Consider the following 17,642-nt stretch of genomic DNA (forward strand, 5'->3'; position numbering starts at 1 on the left):
CAGGAGGAAGAAAAAGAAATCTAGCATAGATCTAGGGCGGCTTCCCTATAAAGACAAAGCCCTTTACATCAGCTCAAGTTATGAAGTCAGAGTATATTATATTTAGGTCAGTGAGATAACAGATGCTGTGAGACGTAGACAGCTGATCTACTTTCAGAAAGTATAAGTGGAAGATTTTGCTGCGTTCTTCCTTTTTCTTTTATCTGCAGTCCCAGCAGCATAGAGTAGGACCAGAAGATCAAGTTGTCAACTTGGAGAGGTGTTTTCATTGGTGGGTAAACTGAACAAACTCCTTCCCCACCGTATCCCAACCTTGCTCACAGACCCCATCTAGGCAACCCATCTCCACAGGGCTGCTCTCCGTGGCCTTGTGGACCTACTCTGCCACCTGGGGCTTCTGAGCACGGCACAGTCCAGACTGGGAAACATGGGCCTTCTCCAGAATCATCCCCTGGCCGCACTATGTCCGGTTATACTGACGTATAACCGTCAGGTTATACATGAGTTTATACTCAGTCTCTACGCTTTTGGGTTATTAGGATGGTTGTTGTTTTTATTGTGAATATATTTTGACTTTTGTGGCCGCTGTGTGAAAGAAACTACAGTATGTCTCTGGGGCAAAAGGCATAGGTTGTTCCTCTGGAATTCTTCCCTGACCCATCATGGCTGAGCCACACGGCTGCTTCGTTACGTTCCCATGGCCTCCTGTTCTATGTGTCCTTTCTCTTACTCTGTATTTTAGTCATTTTTCTCCTGATCTCTTTCTTTTCACTAAACTCTGAACATTTAAAGTGTAGAGACAGAGTCGTAGCTGTTTTTTTGTTCCTAATGACTGGTGCAATGCAATCACTCAAACAATATGTCAGTGAATAAATTCGTTAAAATAAGCTGAATCCCTCACCACCCACATTTAGGTGTAGGCCCCATCCCCATTGTGTTATTAGTTGAAAATGAAACTTTAAAGTCTCTTTATGTCATAAGGAAGAAATGAACAAGAACATTATACCTATGAAGAATAAATATTATTTTAATGACCACAGCACTAATCATTACAATGAGAAAAAGCATGCTTATATTTACCACATTTAAACTTACCACTTTAAAAAAAAAAAAAAACAAATGTTTTAAGGGGTGTTACTTTGGAAAGCATTATACTGCCATATTCATTAACAGAAGAGAAAGTACACTCTTAGGGGAACTTTTGTTTTTAATGATAATGCATACTGTAGAGAACGATATTTAATTAACAGTTAAACATATTTCAAGTGCTGGTACATTTGCCTGTTCTATCACCAACTCTACAAATAGGATATGGCAAAAAATGAATTGTTGTCCCCATGATAAACACTTTTTCTTCCTGGAGAAAGGAAAAAAAAAAAAAAAGAACCCCACAATCAGATTTGTGTGCGTCTATAATTTAGTTTGATTGCACTTAGTTTATATTCCCTTATTAGGCTGAATGCTTTTTTCTTTTTCTTTTCTTTTGGGGGGGGCATTTATTTCTAAAAATATCACATGGAATCCAAAAAACCCCTGGTAGATTCTGTTGTGACCTAACCACCTGACTCAGGTTTTGCCCACCCCTCTACACACCAACATTTGTTAGCAAATATGATTTATGAATTTCCTTTACTTTCTATGAGACTACACTCAACTGATCTGTCTTTACTACAATATTACAATCAATACACTGACATAAAGGCTAACATAAAAATTAAACTAAGAAGCCACTGATTTGGGCACTGTCACAGAATATACAGTTTAAGATGAGAAGTAAAGAGGACATATAATGTTGGAGACATAAAATGCAATCACCCAAGCCGGACTAGGATAGCCCAGGCTCTGTGGAGCAGCCCCAGAGCTCATATCGTATCTCCTGGTGCAGCAGAATATTTACAATTATAAAAGGCTCAGTGAGAAACAAAGAATTCACCCATATTCCAAATCTTACACGGTATGTGCAATATAAAATAGACAGTGTTTTCTGTTTTGCATTAAGCTTTAACACATTAATACAAAGAGCAGTATTCATTAAAATAATCACATATGAATTATTAATCTCAATACATTTCCACCTCATTATACCACCTAATAATATCGCTAGGAGTGAGAGTACATGTTCTAACCATTATCCTTATTACACATTTAAGAATAATAACTCCGTATACTCTTGATGGAAAGGTTTTCTAGAATTCTTTGCAATGCACTTACCAGTTATAGGGACTTTAACCCAATGAAGCAGTAAAACACAAAAAACACAAAAATATGAATCAATATGAAAAGTTTGAAGTGTTTTTAAAATCAGTACGTAGGTATTAATATTAAGCAATATTTGAAGTGATCTCAAAAATTGCTTCACAAATACAAAATCAAGTGAGTGAAAATAACCGTAAACACTATGATTCTAAGAATGATGAAAAATGCAACAAATAATTTCTACAACTAATATGATTCATGAGATTTACCTTTTAAAGAATATTAAAAAAAAAAACAAACACCAACCAGCTTGACTTTCAAAATGCAATAAAATGCATAACAATATGGATAGACTTTATGACTTTTGTGTTAACTCTAGCCTTCCTTAAACATAAATATCCCTTTTCACAGGGTAAGTTCTCACAATAATCTTTTAAACGTTATAGTTTGTAAAACTCACATATATTATTTCATTTTCTCTTTATAAAACTGTGAAAAAGTTTACAGATGGGAAAGCAAAGACATAAGGCACTTTCATGGGTTCATACTGTGAGTCCCCAGGAGAACTGAGACTTGGACCCAATTCAACATTTTCTTAGAATATTACTGTAATGAAATTTTAACATTTAGGTAACTAACTTTTCCTCAGTGAGTTTTTAATAGTTTAAGTGGATTTTACTTATTAATTTGACGGTGACAGCATTCTGCCTAACAGAAGATGACATTTTCAGAGGCATCTGGTGCCATCCCAATGATCATGATTCCTGGCTCCTCCTTACATGATTGGTCTACCCATTGGGATGAATTCCCCAGTTTACTTCCCTGCCATTATTGGTGTGGACATCAAAAGGAGAGTTCAGAGAAAGAGAACATTGACTTTCAGATTTTTTTCAGAATATATATTCTTTATATTATAAAATTGTAAGTTTAAAAATTATTTTAGTAAAAAAGAGGCATGTTTCACTTAACTGAATTAGTTGAACTGTTCCCAAATACTTTAAAAATATATTTAAATCTTGAATACATGGATAGTAAAAACATGCATAAAATGTAAGAGAAAGTTTTATGTTTGCAAGAAATTTGAATTTTTATATTTAATGAGAGAATTGGTAACTTTTAGGTATATTTATCAGGCAATTTCCATATTTCTTTGGTTAAATCTTAAATAAAACACGGGGGTAAAACTAATACAGAGCTTCTTAACATATAAGCAAGCTGGTCATGAATCACTGGTATGTAATTAGTCAAGGAATAGAGTACAAATTAAAATGAAACTCATTCCATTCTTAAATATACAGTTAAATATTAATTTTACATTTGAAAAGGCCTTATTCATCACAAGCAATACCACTGGTCTAAGATGTTGTATAGTGGTAAAGCTTGGTTATTCTAGATATCTTGAAGGATAACACATCATGTAAGATGCATACAGGATGCAGAACTCCACATCAATATTATAGTAACTTTACCTGCATTTATAAATTCTTAATAAAGACAAAACTAAAGCAAATGCTCCTTGGAAATGTGTTCTTTATAAGTTGCTATAAACTTAGGAGGATTGAGAAAAATCTTTCCATCAAGCAGATTTTTTAAATATAAACTAATCATTCAGGTAGCACTGGCCCCTGAGGAGGGTGCACTTGCTTCATTCTGCTAACCTGCAGATGCAAACGTTAGCCATACACTAAGGGTCACTGTACTTTTGCTCCAAATCTAACAGAACCAGGACTTTAAAAATATGTTGCTTTAAATAAAGCATTTTACTAATTTGAAATCCACTAGCTCTGATTGGTTTGATGACAGCTGCTCTCTTTGATAAGATCATGACTTAGTTTTCAAAATCAAGCTGCTTCCTACACTGTAAATAATTACTATGTAGACAAAGCTTTAAGTCATGCAAGGATGTGTGATCCATGCAAGGAAGAATGATAAAGAATTAGGGCCTCACCTAACACAGCAGTCGGCACAAGTGGATCATTGGGCACTGCAGGAAAACAGAGCTCATGAAGGAATATATTGCCCTCAAGTTGTACTTTACATTTTTCCTTAAAATAGATTTATGTTTCTTAAGAAATATAACTACTCAACTTTGATTATTATAACTGGCAAAGGCAAAATTCTCTTTTTCAGCTTGGGTTATCTCAAAACACCAGGAAAGGTGCATCTATAATTAAAGTTCAGTTTTCTGTTCAATTTTAAAAGCCAGGAAGATTCACCTTGACATTATAAAGATTATAACATGGGGGGGGGACCCATTTAAATCTCTCAAGTGCAAGGTACTTGGAGAAATAATTACCTCACATTCATTCCAAATAAATTTTTTTTTCAGCTAACTAATAAATAGAGTTTATCCTTTTTCCAAGTTTGTAAGTGGATATCTAGAGTTGGTTACACTGCTGAATTCAAACTTCCTAATAAAGTACCAACATAGGCAATAGGTAGAAAAGTGTGGGGAAGAAAAATGCTCTCAAATGTCTTTTGATTAATTACTAAATGAAGTGGTTAGAGAGATGGTACATCTATATTTTCAGCAAAACTTATTTTCAACAAAACCAGTATTTTATATTTTTCTCTATTATATATATTATAGTGAAATAGGAGTAAAATAGATAAAAAGACCCTATCAGGATTAAAATTAAATTCCAAAATGACTCATACAGCATTACAGCTATTAATTTGGTGTCAACATATATCAAGGAAAATGATGCCTGCTTATAGGGCCAGTGATTACTGAAAATTTTCACCAAGCTAAACATTGCAGGGAAAAATACCTTCCCTTTCTGAAAAGACATAAATACATACAACCAGGGCGCCTGGGTGGCTCAGTGGGTTAAAGCCTCTGCCTTCAGCTCAGGTCGTGATCCCAGGGTCCTGGGATAGAGCCCTGCATCAGGCTCTCTGCTCAGCAGGGAGCCTGCTTCCCTTCCTCTCTCTCTGCCTGCCTCTCAGCCTACCTGTGATCTCTGTCTGTCAAATAAATAAATAAAATCTTAAAAAATAAATAAATAAATACACACAACCTACAAATCCCTTATTTTTTCAACCTCCCCACTACATATGTATATAATCTGTATAGGAAATAATATTTCTTTTGTTTGCTTCTTTCCTTATATCCGTGTTTCAAACCGGAGTAGGCAAATCTCTGGAATTTGAGAATGCCTCTGTGTATACATGGCCAGGGATAAACATGATTTGTTTTCCTCATGCATCGCTTGTACATGAGGATTTGAAGGAACAGGTAATTTCACTTAAAACTTAAGTACCAAAATAAACACAGTGCTATAGAACAGAATATAAAATTCATAGGAAATCTGAAGATAAACAGTAATATTGATTATGGGGCAATTATTCAAATCATCTGCCACAAAGGAGTACTTAAGCATAAATGTTTTAGAAGTTCTGCCTTCACAGATCAACATTAGGAATTTTTAATATGGATGAACAGATGGATGGATGGATTTTACCATTCCCTGCCAATCCCCCAGTTCAAGTAAATTTTTGGATTTCACATCAGATACTTAAGAGCATGTTGTCTCTTCTTTCCCCTAGTTAACGTTTTATTACTGAAATTCTCCAGGAGTCATTGTAGAATAATAGAATAATTTTACCCACGCCATTAATTCCCAGAAAGAATTATGATGTTCAAGTTCTAAAGGAACTTCACCTTACACAAAAGAAGACTCAAATGGCAAAATAATTATAAATAAATTCTGAAGTGAGCTAATTTTATGTAGGCAATCAAGTATTTCAATTTAGAGCAATGACATATGATTTGATATTAAGTAGTACATGGATATATTTTATGATACAGTAATAAAATTCATACAGTTTGCAGTTCAACAAAATCCAGTATCAAGACTGAAAACAAGTCCTCTTAAAAATTCCATAATATTCCCTAACATATTTCTCTTTCTGGCTGCTTTGTCCATTTCTGTCTTACTTTTTCTCACCATTCAAAATTAACGTGTTGAATTCAAAGTGATTTAAAGGGCTTCAAAATCACTTATTAAGATTTTAATGAAGAACTTACATCTTGGACTGAAATTATGCTGGTCCATGAAGGTGAGGGAAAGAGGGTCTTCTGCATGCAGCGTGCTCTGATCAGCATAACTTCTGTCCATAGCATTCACCATGTGAGTCATCTCCTGCCGGGTGTTCCCCATGGCGTCTTTGCGTTTTTTAGCAAGTTTGCTGCCAAGGCAAATACAGATGGGAAACCTTAGTGTGAGGCTTGAAGGAGAGTTGACACCAGCAGTAAGTAGTTCAAGAAAGCCCAAGGATAAGAATACATGTAGATGTAGCTTGGAATCTCTAAGTTTCCTAATTTCAGGAATTAGGTTGGATATTCAAATGACACCTGCTGGTAGCTATACAACTATTTGTCATATGGATATTTCAACATTCAACATTCAACATTCAAACGAAGCCTTTCATTTCTCATATCATTAAAACAGTCATAAATTATAACTATGCTTTATTAAAGCCATAAATAAATACTTCCTTAGTGAAACTGTTCAAGGAAAATTTAAGCTAAAGCTAAGTTTTGTTTTTCAGGCGATTAACTCTTTTGATCGCCTTTTAGAAGTTCTTCTAGGGAATAACATGACTAGTTTTCCAAGTTTAATTTACTAGAGTTACCCAATTAAAATGCACAAAGAAATCTCATTCTTCATTCTCTGTTTTATCATTCAGGAAAAATGTAACGTGTAGCATTAACGCATTTAGCAGCATATTTATAACATTAATTCCCAACTTAATCTGGAGAACTGCAGAATTTACCACTGCTAGATTTAATGCAAATACACAAATATATGGAAAAATTATATACTGTGTAAGAAAAGTACCCTGAGAAAGGTTGAAAAATACAATGTTGACACATTATACAAATGATCATAATCTTGAGTTATAGCCATGGTCAAATCCTAAAAATGTATTTTAGAACCACGTGGCAGAGTCTTAACTGAAGAAGTGCCTTATAAATGCAGCAGGTCAAGTAACTGAGGGGATTTAGAAATTAGTAGAGTGAGACGTTGGAACTACTCAAATATTGACATCTTTATCTAGGATGTGAAACATATTCTGGTTCTTTGTGAATGTTACACATAAAACATGCAATAAAAGACTATTAAATGTATATAAAACATTTATATCACATTAACAAAGCAATTTATATATAATATAAATAAAGGCATTCTAAAAGCCTGTAGTAGCCAGATTATGTTTATGGCAGCAGTATATGTGGCCTTGGAATTATTCCTCAGTTGTCTGAAGAACGCCATCTCTCAGCTAGATCATTAACTAGGACATATTCTTCTGATTCTCATTAGAATCTATCCTAGAGTAAATATACTACAAATATTTTTTTTAAGGTTCATGTAATGGTTGTGTTTGTGTCCAAGGGCTTTTCTTTCATAAAATGAATGTGGCAATTTGAGACATAGTCTGGATTTTTCTTCCTGAGTACTATAGTACTTGGCCTCAGTGGGAGGTTCATACCCAACACACCCAATACATTGATACGACAGATTTGGCACTTAAATAAAATAGTCAGAAACGAGGCTTTAGGATACAAATGGCATTACTTTTTTAAAAGAAATAATAATAATAGTGGTAATGACAGTACTAGTAACAGGACAACAATGACAAAAGTGTAACAAGAACTACCACCACCACCATCACTACCATGACCATTACCATCCTTATTTATTAATAATATTTGCTGCATTCATTGAAAGAGTTATCATCTCTTTTTTCTAGGCTAAGGGGTAAAAACCCTGCAAAAATCTTATAGATTTCAGACAGGGAATACAGATGACTGCTGTTGCTAGTGCTAAGACATTATGTGGTAGGGTGGGGATGGTGGAGAACTGGAAAGCCATTTAGGGGGCAACTAGGCCTAAGTGACTACTGGCATTTAATCCCAGTGTTGAGCTTCTGATTTTAAAAAATTATTTTTAAAGACAAGTCATGAATCTGAATATTTATGTTCAATTTCCTGATTTTTTTCAAGTCGATCTATTTCTTAAGACCATGTATGAGGCAAATTAAATATCAGCAGGTCATATTTTAAGTTTGCAGACTTTACTTTGCAAACTTATCTCTAGACCATCATCTAAGGTATTTGTTCTTTGACCTACAATGTTCCTTTCCCTCTAATATCTGGTGCTCTTCCATTCTGTCTCACTGCATCAGGAGGCTTCTCTGATCCGAATACAACCCGCCTCCAGTTAGGTTTCCCTGCTAGGTGTTTTTTGTTTTTTTTTTGTTTTTTTTTTAAAGCCAGGCATGGAGCCCAACACGGGCTTGAACTCATGACCCTGAGATCAAGACCTGAGCTGAGATCAATAGTCCGATGCTTAACTGACTGAGTCACCCAGGTGCTCCCCTGCTAGGTATTTTTATAGCACCATGTTTTCTGCCTATGACATATATCAATGCATGGTTAATGGCAATGGTTAATGGTATCATTCTGTTTCCCCACTGTGTGTTCCATGGAGAGAAGACGATTACTCCTAGCACTTACAGCATCTCTGGGACATAGCAGGAACTCAATAAATGATTTTTGAATGGATGAGTTAGGCTTGTTATGCTTCACACTTTTCATTTGTTAATTCAACTAATTCTCAGATCAACCCACTGAAAAAGGGATGAAGATTCTAATTGCATAGATGAGTTCACTGAGGCTCAGACAAGTTCAATAACTTGCACAAGGTTATTAATCTAATAAATAGGGAGGAATGACCTGGTTCTAGCCTGAACTGTTACACTATATCCAGTTGCTGACACTTTTTTAAAATGCCACATTACAAGTACATAATATGAAGCATCTACTAGGCTCTAGGAATTAAACATTAGTTGTCATAAATTTGAGAAAAAGAATGTGAATCCAGCCAAATGTTTTGCCCCTTAAAAGTGTTAAAACAGTTTTTAAAAAAGCACAATTTAAGAAATAACTCCCCATCTTTGTTTCTTGGGCAAGAAGAATGAATTCATCCCGCAAAAAATTAGAGACTGAACTGGATAAAAATAACACAGTTTGAAATATGGATTAAAATAATGTTAACATTCTGAGGATGGGCAGTTCAAAGCATTTAGAAAAGACAAGTTTAAAGTTTGAGGCTTTACTTTAAAACATATATAATTTATATGTACATTTTGTGATTAAGCAAAAATAAGAGGCAATTATCAAATGTACAACAGATAAAGTTTTCATGGCAATGAAAGACTTTTCAGATTCACAAACCTTTGTTAGATGACAAATTATGGGGGGGGGTAGTTTAAACTTTGTTACTATTTGCGAACCATGCATTATCAACTTGGTTTTTTATACCTTAACCCTCACAACAACCCTGTGAGGTAGGCTTTAATTCAGGTTATTACAAAATAAAAATTAATATTAGAGTTAAAGTGTTTTGGTCATGAGTAACAGTCACTATGACAATGCCAATGAATGTTAGCTCAAAGATCACAACTGGTTTTCTTTTAAATTTTATTTATTTATTTACTTTTATTAAAAAAATCTCCAATTCAGGGTAGGTATGTTTAGATTAGATATGTTTAGATTTAGATTAGGTATGTTTAAGCAGCCTTAAAAATCACATATCTGTGACATTCTTTTGAATTATAATTATTAATGTTAACAGTCCTAAGTATTACAGTAACAGTACCATAACCTACTATATAGCTTAGAATAAAGAAATGTTGTCCATCCACTAAGAAGCCAATCCCATTCTAACATTATAGGTACATCAATGGTTAATGGTAAGCTTACTGACATTCTTATCAATACTTATTGATTCCTATACGTTTGATGCTTTTTTCCTCTCTGAGCAGTGTGTGTGTGTGTGTGTGTGTGTGTGTGTGTGTGTAGAAAATATATGTATATATGGTACACTTCAGGACAATTAGGCAATTCATTTTGCAACTACTTGAGTTTGACGGATGTGCAAATGAGTTTCATTATCTAAGCAGCCAACAGCATAAACTTCTGCAGGTGGATATATGGGTGGGCTATAAAGAGGAAAACTGTTCCATAATTGTATGAAATGGTACAGTTAATTACCTTTGGCTTCATCAAACATGATTTAACAAGGATATTATGATTCATCACAATAAGCTAAGAGCACTGTTAGTTTACATCTGCTTGTTTAGCAGATTATAAGAAGCCAAGCATTTATGATATTTAAAATATTGGCAGACCTCTGTTATAGTCATTGAGACTCTTACCAAATTTTATTGTAAAGCTAGCTTAAATTTACCTTGTAAAATAAATACTGTGGGATAAATGCCCCCAAACATACTTAATCACAACCCTTAAGTCTTAGAAGTTGGTGCACCAAAATTGATCAAGCAATGTCCAAGAATATTTTTTTATATCATTCTTTTGACTTGGATGAATACTCTGGCATCTTAGGTAAGAAACTGAAGATGACTAGAGAAATAGAAGGAACAATATTCTCTGTCCTTATTCAAACTAACGGTCCATACCTAAGTATAGGGTGAGCTAAGGGTTTGGAAGAGAAAAGGAAAAGAGAGGACACCTTGGTGTGTTTTGTGTAGGATAAGAGGGTTCTTTTGGTCTTGGTTTTATAAAATCATTGTCCTGTTTAAGTTATAATAAATTAACTCAATTTTTCTTTTCTAAAAAGATATTTTTTGTTTCTTTGTCATTGCAACATTATCATTTTATCTATTTGTTTTTAAAAGAATTTATTTTATTTTATCTATTTGTTTTATCTATTTCTTCTTTAAACAAGAGCATACTGCTTGCCTAGATGGCCAGACCAAAGGTGTTCTGAAGTTATAATTCATCCTGGATTCCTGGAAATGTGGAGAAAGATGTTATCACAGTTAGACCTGACCTGATTTGTAGTATGAGGTATCATGTTTATAAGATACAGGTTTGACTTAAGTAAATAAATGATGTTTTGGGCTGTATTCTAAAGCTACTAGTGGAAAATTATAAATAAAATTAAAAGTAGCTGAACATACAGAAATACAATATCCCTTTTTAAAAAGATTAACAAAATAAGTTAATGGTTAACTTTATATTTTAGAGTCCAGAAAATATCACCAAAATCACAAACATTTTAAGATTTTTTTTTTTTTTTGAAAAGGGATACTGCATCTTTAACACATGTAAAGTTGTATATCACCCGTTTTCTACTTACAGGTAGTAGGAGTAAGAATAGTAGCTCCTCCTGGCAAGCAAATCACAGACAGTGGAAAAAGAGAAGCAATGGTGAATGAAAAGCGTGACTCTGTCACATTCAATAAAGCAGAAAAATGTGCGTTAAAAAATAAAATAAAATAAAATAAAGTAAAATAAAATAAAAGTCATGTTTTGTTGTTGTTGTTGTTTTTGGTTTGCATTTCAATTTGCTCATGCATTTGGTTAGTTTTTTTTTTTTTGCCATGCAATTAAACAGATATGCAATAGAAAAATAAAATTTAAAGTACATAATTTGGAAAACAGCATGCTGATATTTCTCTTGCTGCCAGAAAAATTTAAAAAATTAAATGGATTGTGTATTTCAACATGCAGTTAAGCATAATATTATCTATTACCATCAAAAAGCCATGACAGATGGAACTGCTATGTATAGAACTTGTACACTAAATTGACTATTTTTCTTCGAATACAAAACATAAATATCTATTAAGTTAATATAGACTATATGCAGAGTGACATCTAGATTTCCGAACAAGTTGTTGTATCTTAATGGTACAGGGGTGCATACATATATTATGTGAATATACATATGCCCCATGCACTATATATACACAGAGATATGTCCACAGTAGATGTATGTGATCATAATATCATACACAAACATTTACTGTATTGAAACATAATTTCAATTTATGTTGGGAATTAATAATGTATTCATGCTGCACATTTAAAATATAATACATAACCAATGAAAAAATGGCATACATTTGGAAATAATTCAACAGCGTTTAAATTAAATAAAAAATGACATTGCGTTTTGAGAGATGCACTATCCCTTTTCTTAGCCTAAAAACTTACTTTATATATACCCTCAGCTGTAGAATTTTACTAAATTAAATTCCAAACCATATCTTTACACAAAACTCAAAAATGCATAGAACTTTTTTCAACATGAGAAATATTCCTATGTCTATTATTCCCAGTGAGGGATAAAGTCTTGAGAAACATTTTCCCATAAAAATAAAGATCATAAGAGACTAAAATAGTTTGGTCTCATATTAGTTTTATTATAAATCTGTGTATTAAGAAGGAAACATTATATATTAAAATTGATTAAGCTTGATACTATGCAATATGTTATTATAAAATCTGTGCCTTTGTGTATGTATAATAAAGATTAGTGATTAAATCATACATGATACATGTGAGACATACTACATATGAATAAAAGTCATTACAAAGTTGCTTAGATAAAGGATTCACATAATTTAGTTCTAATATTATATACTGGAAGGAAATATATCTAAATATATAACTTTCTCTGTCTATAAAATTGCTACTTTTCCTAGTCATAAAAGTTGTGGTGAGGAAGAGAAACAAAGGCCCTGGTATACTTTCTATCAAAAGACAATCAATGCATAATTACGAAAAGTCAAACTGAAGCATTTTAACAGAGAGGCCAACCATTTAAAATATGAACCAGAAAAAGAATTCGTACATTATGCAATTTTAGACAATTGCCAGAGCATTTTACCCACACGAAAATAATCATGCTTAGAGATTATTTTGGTTTACTTTAGGAAATTTATGTTTCACATTTTTTTTGTTGTTGTTATTTCTGAAACAGAGGGCCATGGATAATGAAGGCTACTATAACATTTAAATAAGTGTTGAATAAATAACAAATAAAACCAATAAGCTTAACCCAGTTCTAACTGAGTGAGGACATAATCAGAGGCCAACTTCATGCTCTCGTTTCCAATCTGAAGGGACTGGAATGGTTTTAATTGTGAAGCAAAGTTTAGTTAACTCTCTATAAACAGTTTAGTTAATTGCGAATATAAACTGAAACTAAATAGAGACATAAGATCTGAGAGATTACAATCAGCCATCTTATTGACCTTGATTGGCAAATTCATATTACTAAAATACTTAAACCTTCCTGCCTCAATTATGATGTATTCTCCAACCACAGAGGTAGACAACAGCAAAAAGAGAAAGCACTATTAGGGAAAGCACGTATGTAGCTAATTTAACACAAAACACTATAATGCATACCTAATGTTTCTAATGCAGATGTGTCTTCTCCAACATATATATCTCCAGGGGATAATTGTAAAGAGGCAATACATTAAAAGAAACTCTGATGGATTGATTAAACATGTAGTATGAGTCTTATCTATACTGTTAATGATTTGAGCATAAAACAATCCTAATAGTATATGATTTAATGTAATGTAAGCAACATCATTTAATATTTGATATAATCAAAAATTTCAAACACATCTATACACAAAGCTATTTTAGGACTGTACTCTGCATGTAAAGACTTGTTTAAAAGTCCTTCCAAACTGCAGTATAATCGAAAACGTATGATTGGAACGATAGGAGAGTTGTATCAGTTTCTAAGATATGCCTTACAGATACTGACATTTTATAGAATGGAAAGAAGTTCAAGTTATAAGGACTGTATACTTTGAAATGTTTTTCAGCAGGAGTATACTTTAATCTCCTGAATAGAGTTTAGTTTAAATTCCAGTAGGTCTTAATATCTTCATAGAATTCCAGGAGATGGCGGTATTGGTTGATATTGTATAAAAGATTGATGTTCAATTAAAAAAAGAAAAGACTCTTCATATTAATGTGCTGAAATATCTAGTCAGCAAATATTTAATATACAATTTCACAAAATAATATTTAGATTCTTCTCATCTCTTACATGTAGCCAACATTTAGAAAAATAGAGAAAGAGTACAAACTAATTCACAGACCATAATCCAAGTATCATAATAAATACTTTTGCCATTATTAGTAAATAACATTTCAAAATGTAAGAAATGAGTATCTCAAGTTTCTCTGCATCTGAGAAATTTAAATTCATACATTAATTTCAAAGTTAACTTGATGAAAAATATACCTTTATATTCAAAATCAAACTGCAAGGAACTGATAGGAATTTATTTAAAAACCATGAGAAATAGACTCAGATGCTGGCAACATTGTCAAAATTCAATTCTTCTTGTTCGTTCTATTTCAAAAGAGATCAGAGAAATAAAACAGTATTTGAAAACTACTGACATAAATGGTAGGTGAATGGGACAGAACAAAATCAGGTCTTACCTTTTTTTTACAATTAGTATGACAACTAGGAGGAGGAGGATGAACACCAGAATTCCAGCACTTATTCCTGCTATTTTCACCACTCTGTCTGTCTGCTTGGCTGGGTCTGGAATCACTTCTGGTTCTTCTGTTGCTGCTGCTAAAGGAATTTAAAAAATAAGTTACCGAAAGCAGCTAATTATCACAGAAGTGGAAATTAGTTTCATTCAAAAATTACTATAAAAAGAGAAATTGTTTTATTTTATTTGAATAAAAAACCTGGATATATAAATACAAAAGCATGCTGAACTACAGCATAAGGAATTTAGGGTGGAGATAAGGGGAAATAAAGCCTTCTGAATAGGAATTTTGTTATCACATAAAAATAAAACAAAACCTAGAAAAGACTATCAAAGGGAATGGTGAACTACTTTTCTCCAAATGTCTGTAAAAGTCAGACACAAGATTTTTAGCCTAGGACACGGAAAGAGATGGTGTCAGATTTAGGATTCATTTGTTTGCTGGCCCATTTAGCAAACACTTCTGAACTCAAGCACTTGGTGCTGTGCTTGGCCCTTCACGGTAGATGTCAATAGCTCTTGGCTGGGACACAAGAGGTTAGGTGAAGTAATGCCTTTTCTAAGTAGTGGAGGTGTCAGGTTTGATTTGATATAAATGATTTGAAAGGAATAGTTGGTTTGGAGGAAAAGAAAAACAAATACATCAAGCAACATTTCACATTCTCTTTAAAAATAAAACCCAGATGATAAACTTGGAAAACTGAACTTTGAAAAGATAAAAAGTTGTTTTATTTTTATTTTAAAAATTCTTTATTTCAAAAAAAACTTCTCCCCCCCCCCCACAATTTCTTTTTTATTTAAATTCTAGCTAGTTAACATATAGTGTAATATTGGTTTCAGGAGTAGAATTTAGTGGTTCATCACAACAAGTGCCCTCACCCCCCTTTTTTAAAGTAGGCTTCATGCCCAGCATTGGGTCCAACACAGGCCTTGATCTCACAACCGTGAGATTAAGACCTGAGCTGAGACCAAGAGAAGGACGCTTAATCAACTGAGCCACCCAAGTGCCCCACAACAAGTGCCCTCCTTAATACCCATCACCCATTTAGCTCCTCTTCTGCCCACCTCCCTACAGCAACCCTGTTTATTCCCTATAGTTTAGAGTGTCTTATGGTTTGCCTCCCTCTCTTTATTCCCCCTTCCCCCATATATGTTCATCTATTTTGTTTCTTAAATTCCACATGAGTGAAATCATATGGTATTTGTCCTTCTCTGACTTGTTTTGCTTAGCATAATACACTCTAGCTCCATTCACTTCATTACAAATGGCAAAACTTCATTCTTTTTGGTGGCTGAATAATATTCCATTGTATATATATGCACTCACACATCTTCTTTATTCATTCATTATACCTCTAACTTTCCCTCTTTCTCAAAGCCACTCCCATCCCTCAGATATATACACAATCAAAAGCATAAACATTAGTAGTCATTTTACAAGTTTCACTAACCTTCTGAAGCTATTCTCCTTTTACCTTATTAACCTTGAAAACTGGCAAGAAAAGTATTTTACATTTTGCAACTACCAAAATTGAGGTTTAGAGACACAAGAATAGATTATAAATTGCTCAAGTATAGTAACAAAACCTAACACATCTTCCATCTTCTAAAACAGCATTTCTCAATGTTTCCAGATCCATGGTCCCTCCTATTAAGAATCTGGGTGACAAGAGTATGGGTGACTCTCAGAATTAGGTACTTTGGGAAACTGCCTTAAAGCATCCACAACAGCATGAGGAGATGGTGGCTGAGTGAACAAACAAACCCCTAAATTAACCTCATACCTTTCCAATGGATAATTTATAAATTCCTTCAAAAATGACCTATTGTTCTATATTTTAATTCTGTCTTTAGTGTCTCTATCTTGGCTTCCAAACTCCCTCCCTATGCTTTGATTCCAAGTTCTGTGTATCTGCACATCTCAATATCTGTTCCACTTTCCCGACCAGCCACAGTTTCTCCCCAAAAGAGATGGACACAAGATTAGTAATTTTTTAATTTTTCCAAGTAGGAAATTAAAAATAACTAATATATCTAATATCAATATCATTTCATAAAATGGTAATTTAAAATAAAACCAGTAGGAAACACAGTTTGAGGAAAAGTGTTAGAGAAACATTTTACTTTGTAGAACAATTCACTATAACTATCTTAGTTTATCTGATTTCAATTGGAGAGGATAAAACCTCCCCATGGTTCCATATTTCATAACTGTTATTCTCAAGTAGGAAAAGTAAGTCTTCAGCTTGTTTCTTCTGGTAAGCAAGGGAGTTTTCCTTTCTGACATGACACTTTCCATATATCCAGGCTTCAGGAAATTTCCAATCTCATTAATTATGAATCGAGGTAGTTCAATGCTTACCACATTTCAAACTATACATTATGGTTCATTTCATCAAGGCATGTATTAAATATATTGCAGATCTCTTCTTTCCCAAGAATAATTTTAGAAATATAGTACATATATGAGTATGAAAATAGGTGGAATATATCTCAAAGTTGGATATAAAGGTAAAGAGGATATATGTTGATTGTAATTCTCAAGTAGATTGGTTTAAATAGCTTCAAATAGGGAGACAGAATGATGTAGAATTCTCCAGGAGAAAACTTCAGTGCATATAACAAATCACCATTATTCATTAATTAATGCTTATTCTCAATAGGTTCTAGGTTATGCTTGCCTTTCAGAAGGTAATGATGATGGCTTTGTGATTTGACATATCTCACAGAATTAAATGTTTGTGAAACTCTTTGAAAGAGCAATTCTTGTTCAGTGAGGTTAGTATATATTTAATACACCATTTTAGTTCAACAAATATAGTTATGAGCTATTTTTCTAAAGATATTATGCCATAAGGAGCATATATCTCCTAAAAATCTTTAGAACTGCTAAGCCTACCAGAAAAATCTCAGAATATATGCAGATGCAAATACAAACTTCAATCCTGAAGTATTAACAGGCAGTCTTTTTTTTTTTTTTTTTAAGATTTTTATTTATTTATTTGACAGACAGAGATCACAAGTAGGCAGAGAGGCAGGAAGAGAGAGAGAGGAGGAAGCAGGCTCCCCGCTGGGCAAACAGCCTGATGCGGGGC

The 17,642-nt window shown here is 33.4% G+C and overlaps 1 protein-coding gene across 6 annotated transcripts in view; it reads right to left on the bottom strand.

Moving 5' to 3' along the window:
- LOC111147617 (protein tyrosine phosphatase, receptor type K) overlaps positions 1 to 17,642 on the bottom strand; it is a 556,451-nt gene that overhangs the window by 25,966 nt on the left and 512,843 nt on the right. For 2 of the 6 annotated variants that reach the window (XM_022503779.1, XM_022503782.1), the window contains exons 14-15: positions 14,489 to 14,627; positions 6,227 to 6,387 (exon numbers count right to left, since the gene is read on the bottom strand). In XM_022503779.1, coding sequence (XP_022359487.1) covers positions 6,227 to 6,387; positions 14,489 to 14,627 — 300 coding nt within the window. Of the gene's footprint in view, positions 1 to 2,211; positions 2,224 to 4,144; positions 4,181 to 6,226; positions 6,388 to 11,366; positions 11,397 to 14,488; positions 14,628 to 17,642 lie in introns of all 6 variants that reach the window. The other 4 variants (XM_022503785.1, XM_022503784.1, XM_022503783.1 and 1 more) reach the window with 4 other exon arrangements.

This window comes from Enhydra lutris, unplaced genomic scaffold (genome assembly GCF_002288905.1).
Source record: "Enhydra lutris kenyoni isolate GAN:26980312 unplaced genomic scaffold, ASM228890v2 scaffoldscaffold17, whole genome shotgun sequence".
Classification (NCBI taxonomy): domain Eukaryota; kingdom Metazoa; phylum Chordata; class Mammalia; order Carnivora; family Mustelidae; genus Enhydra; species Enhydra lutris.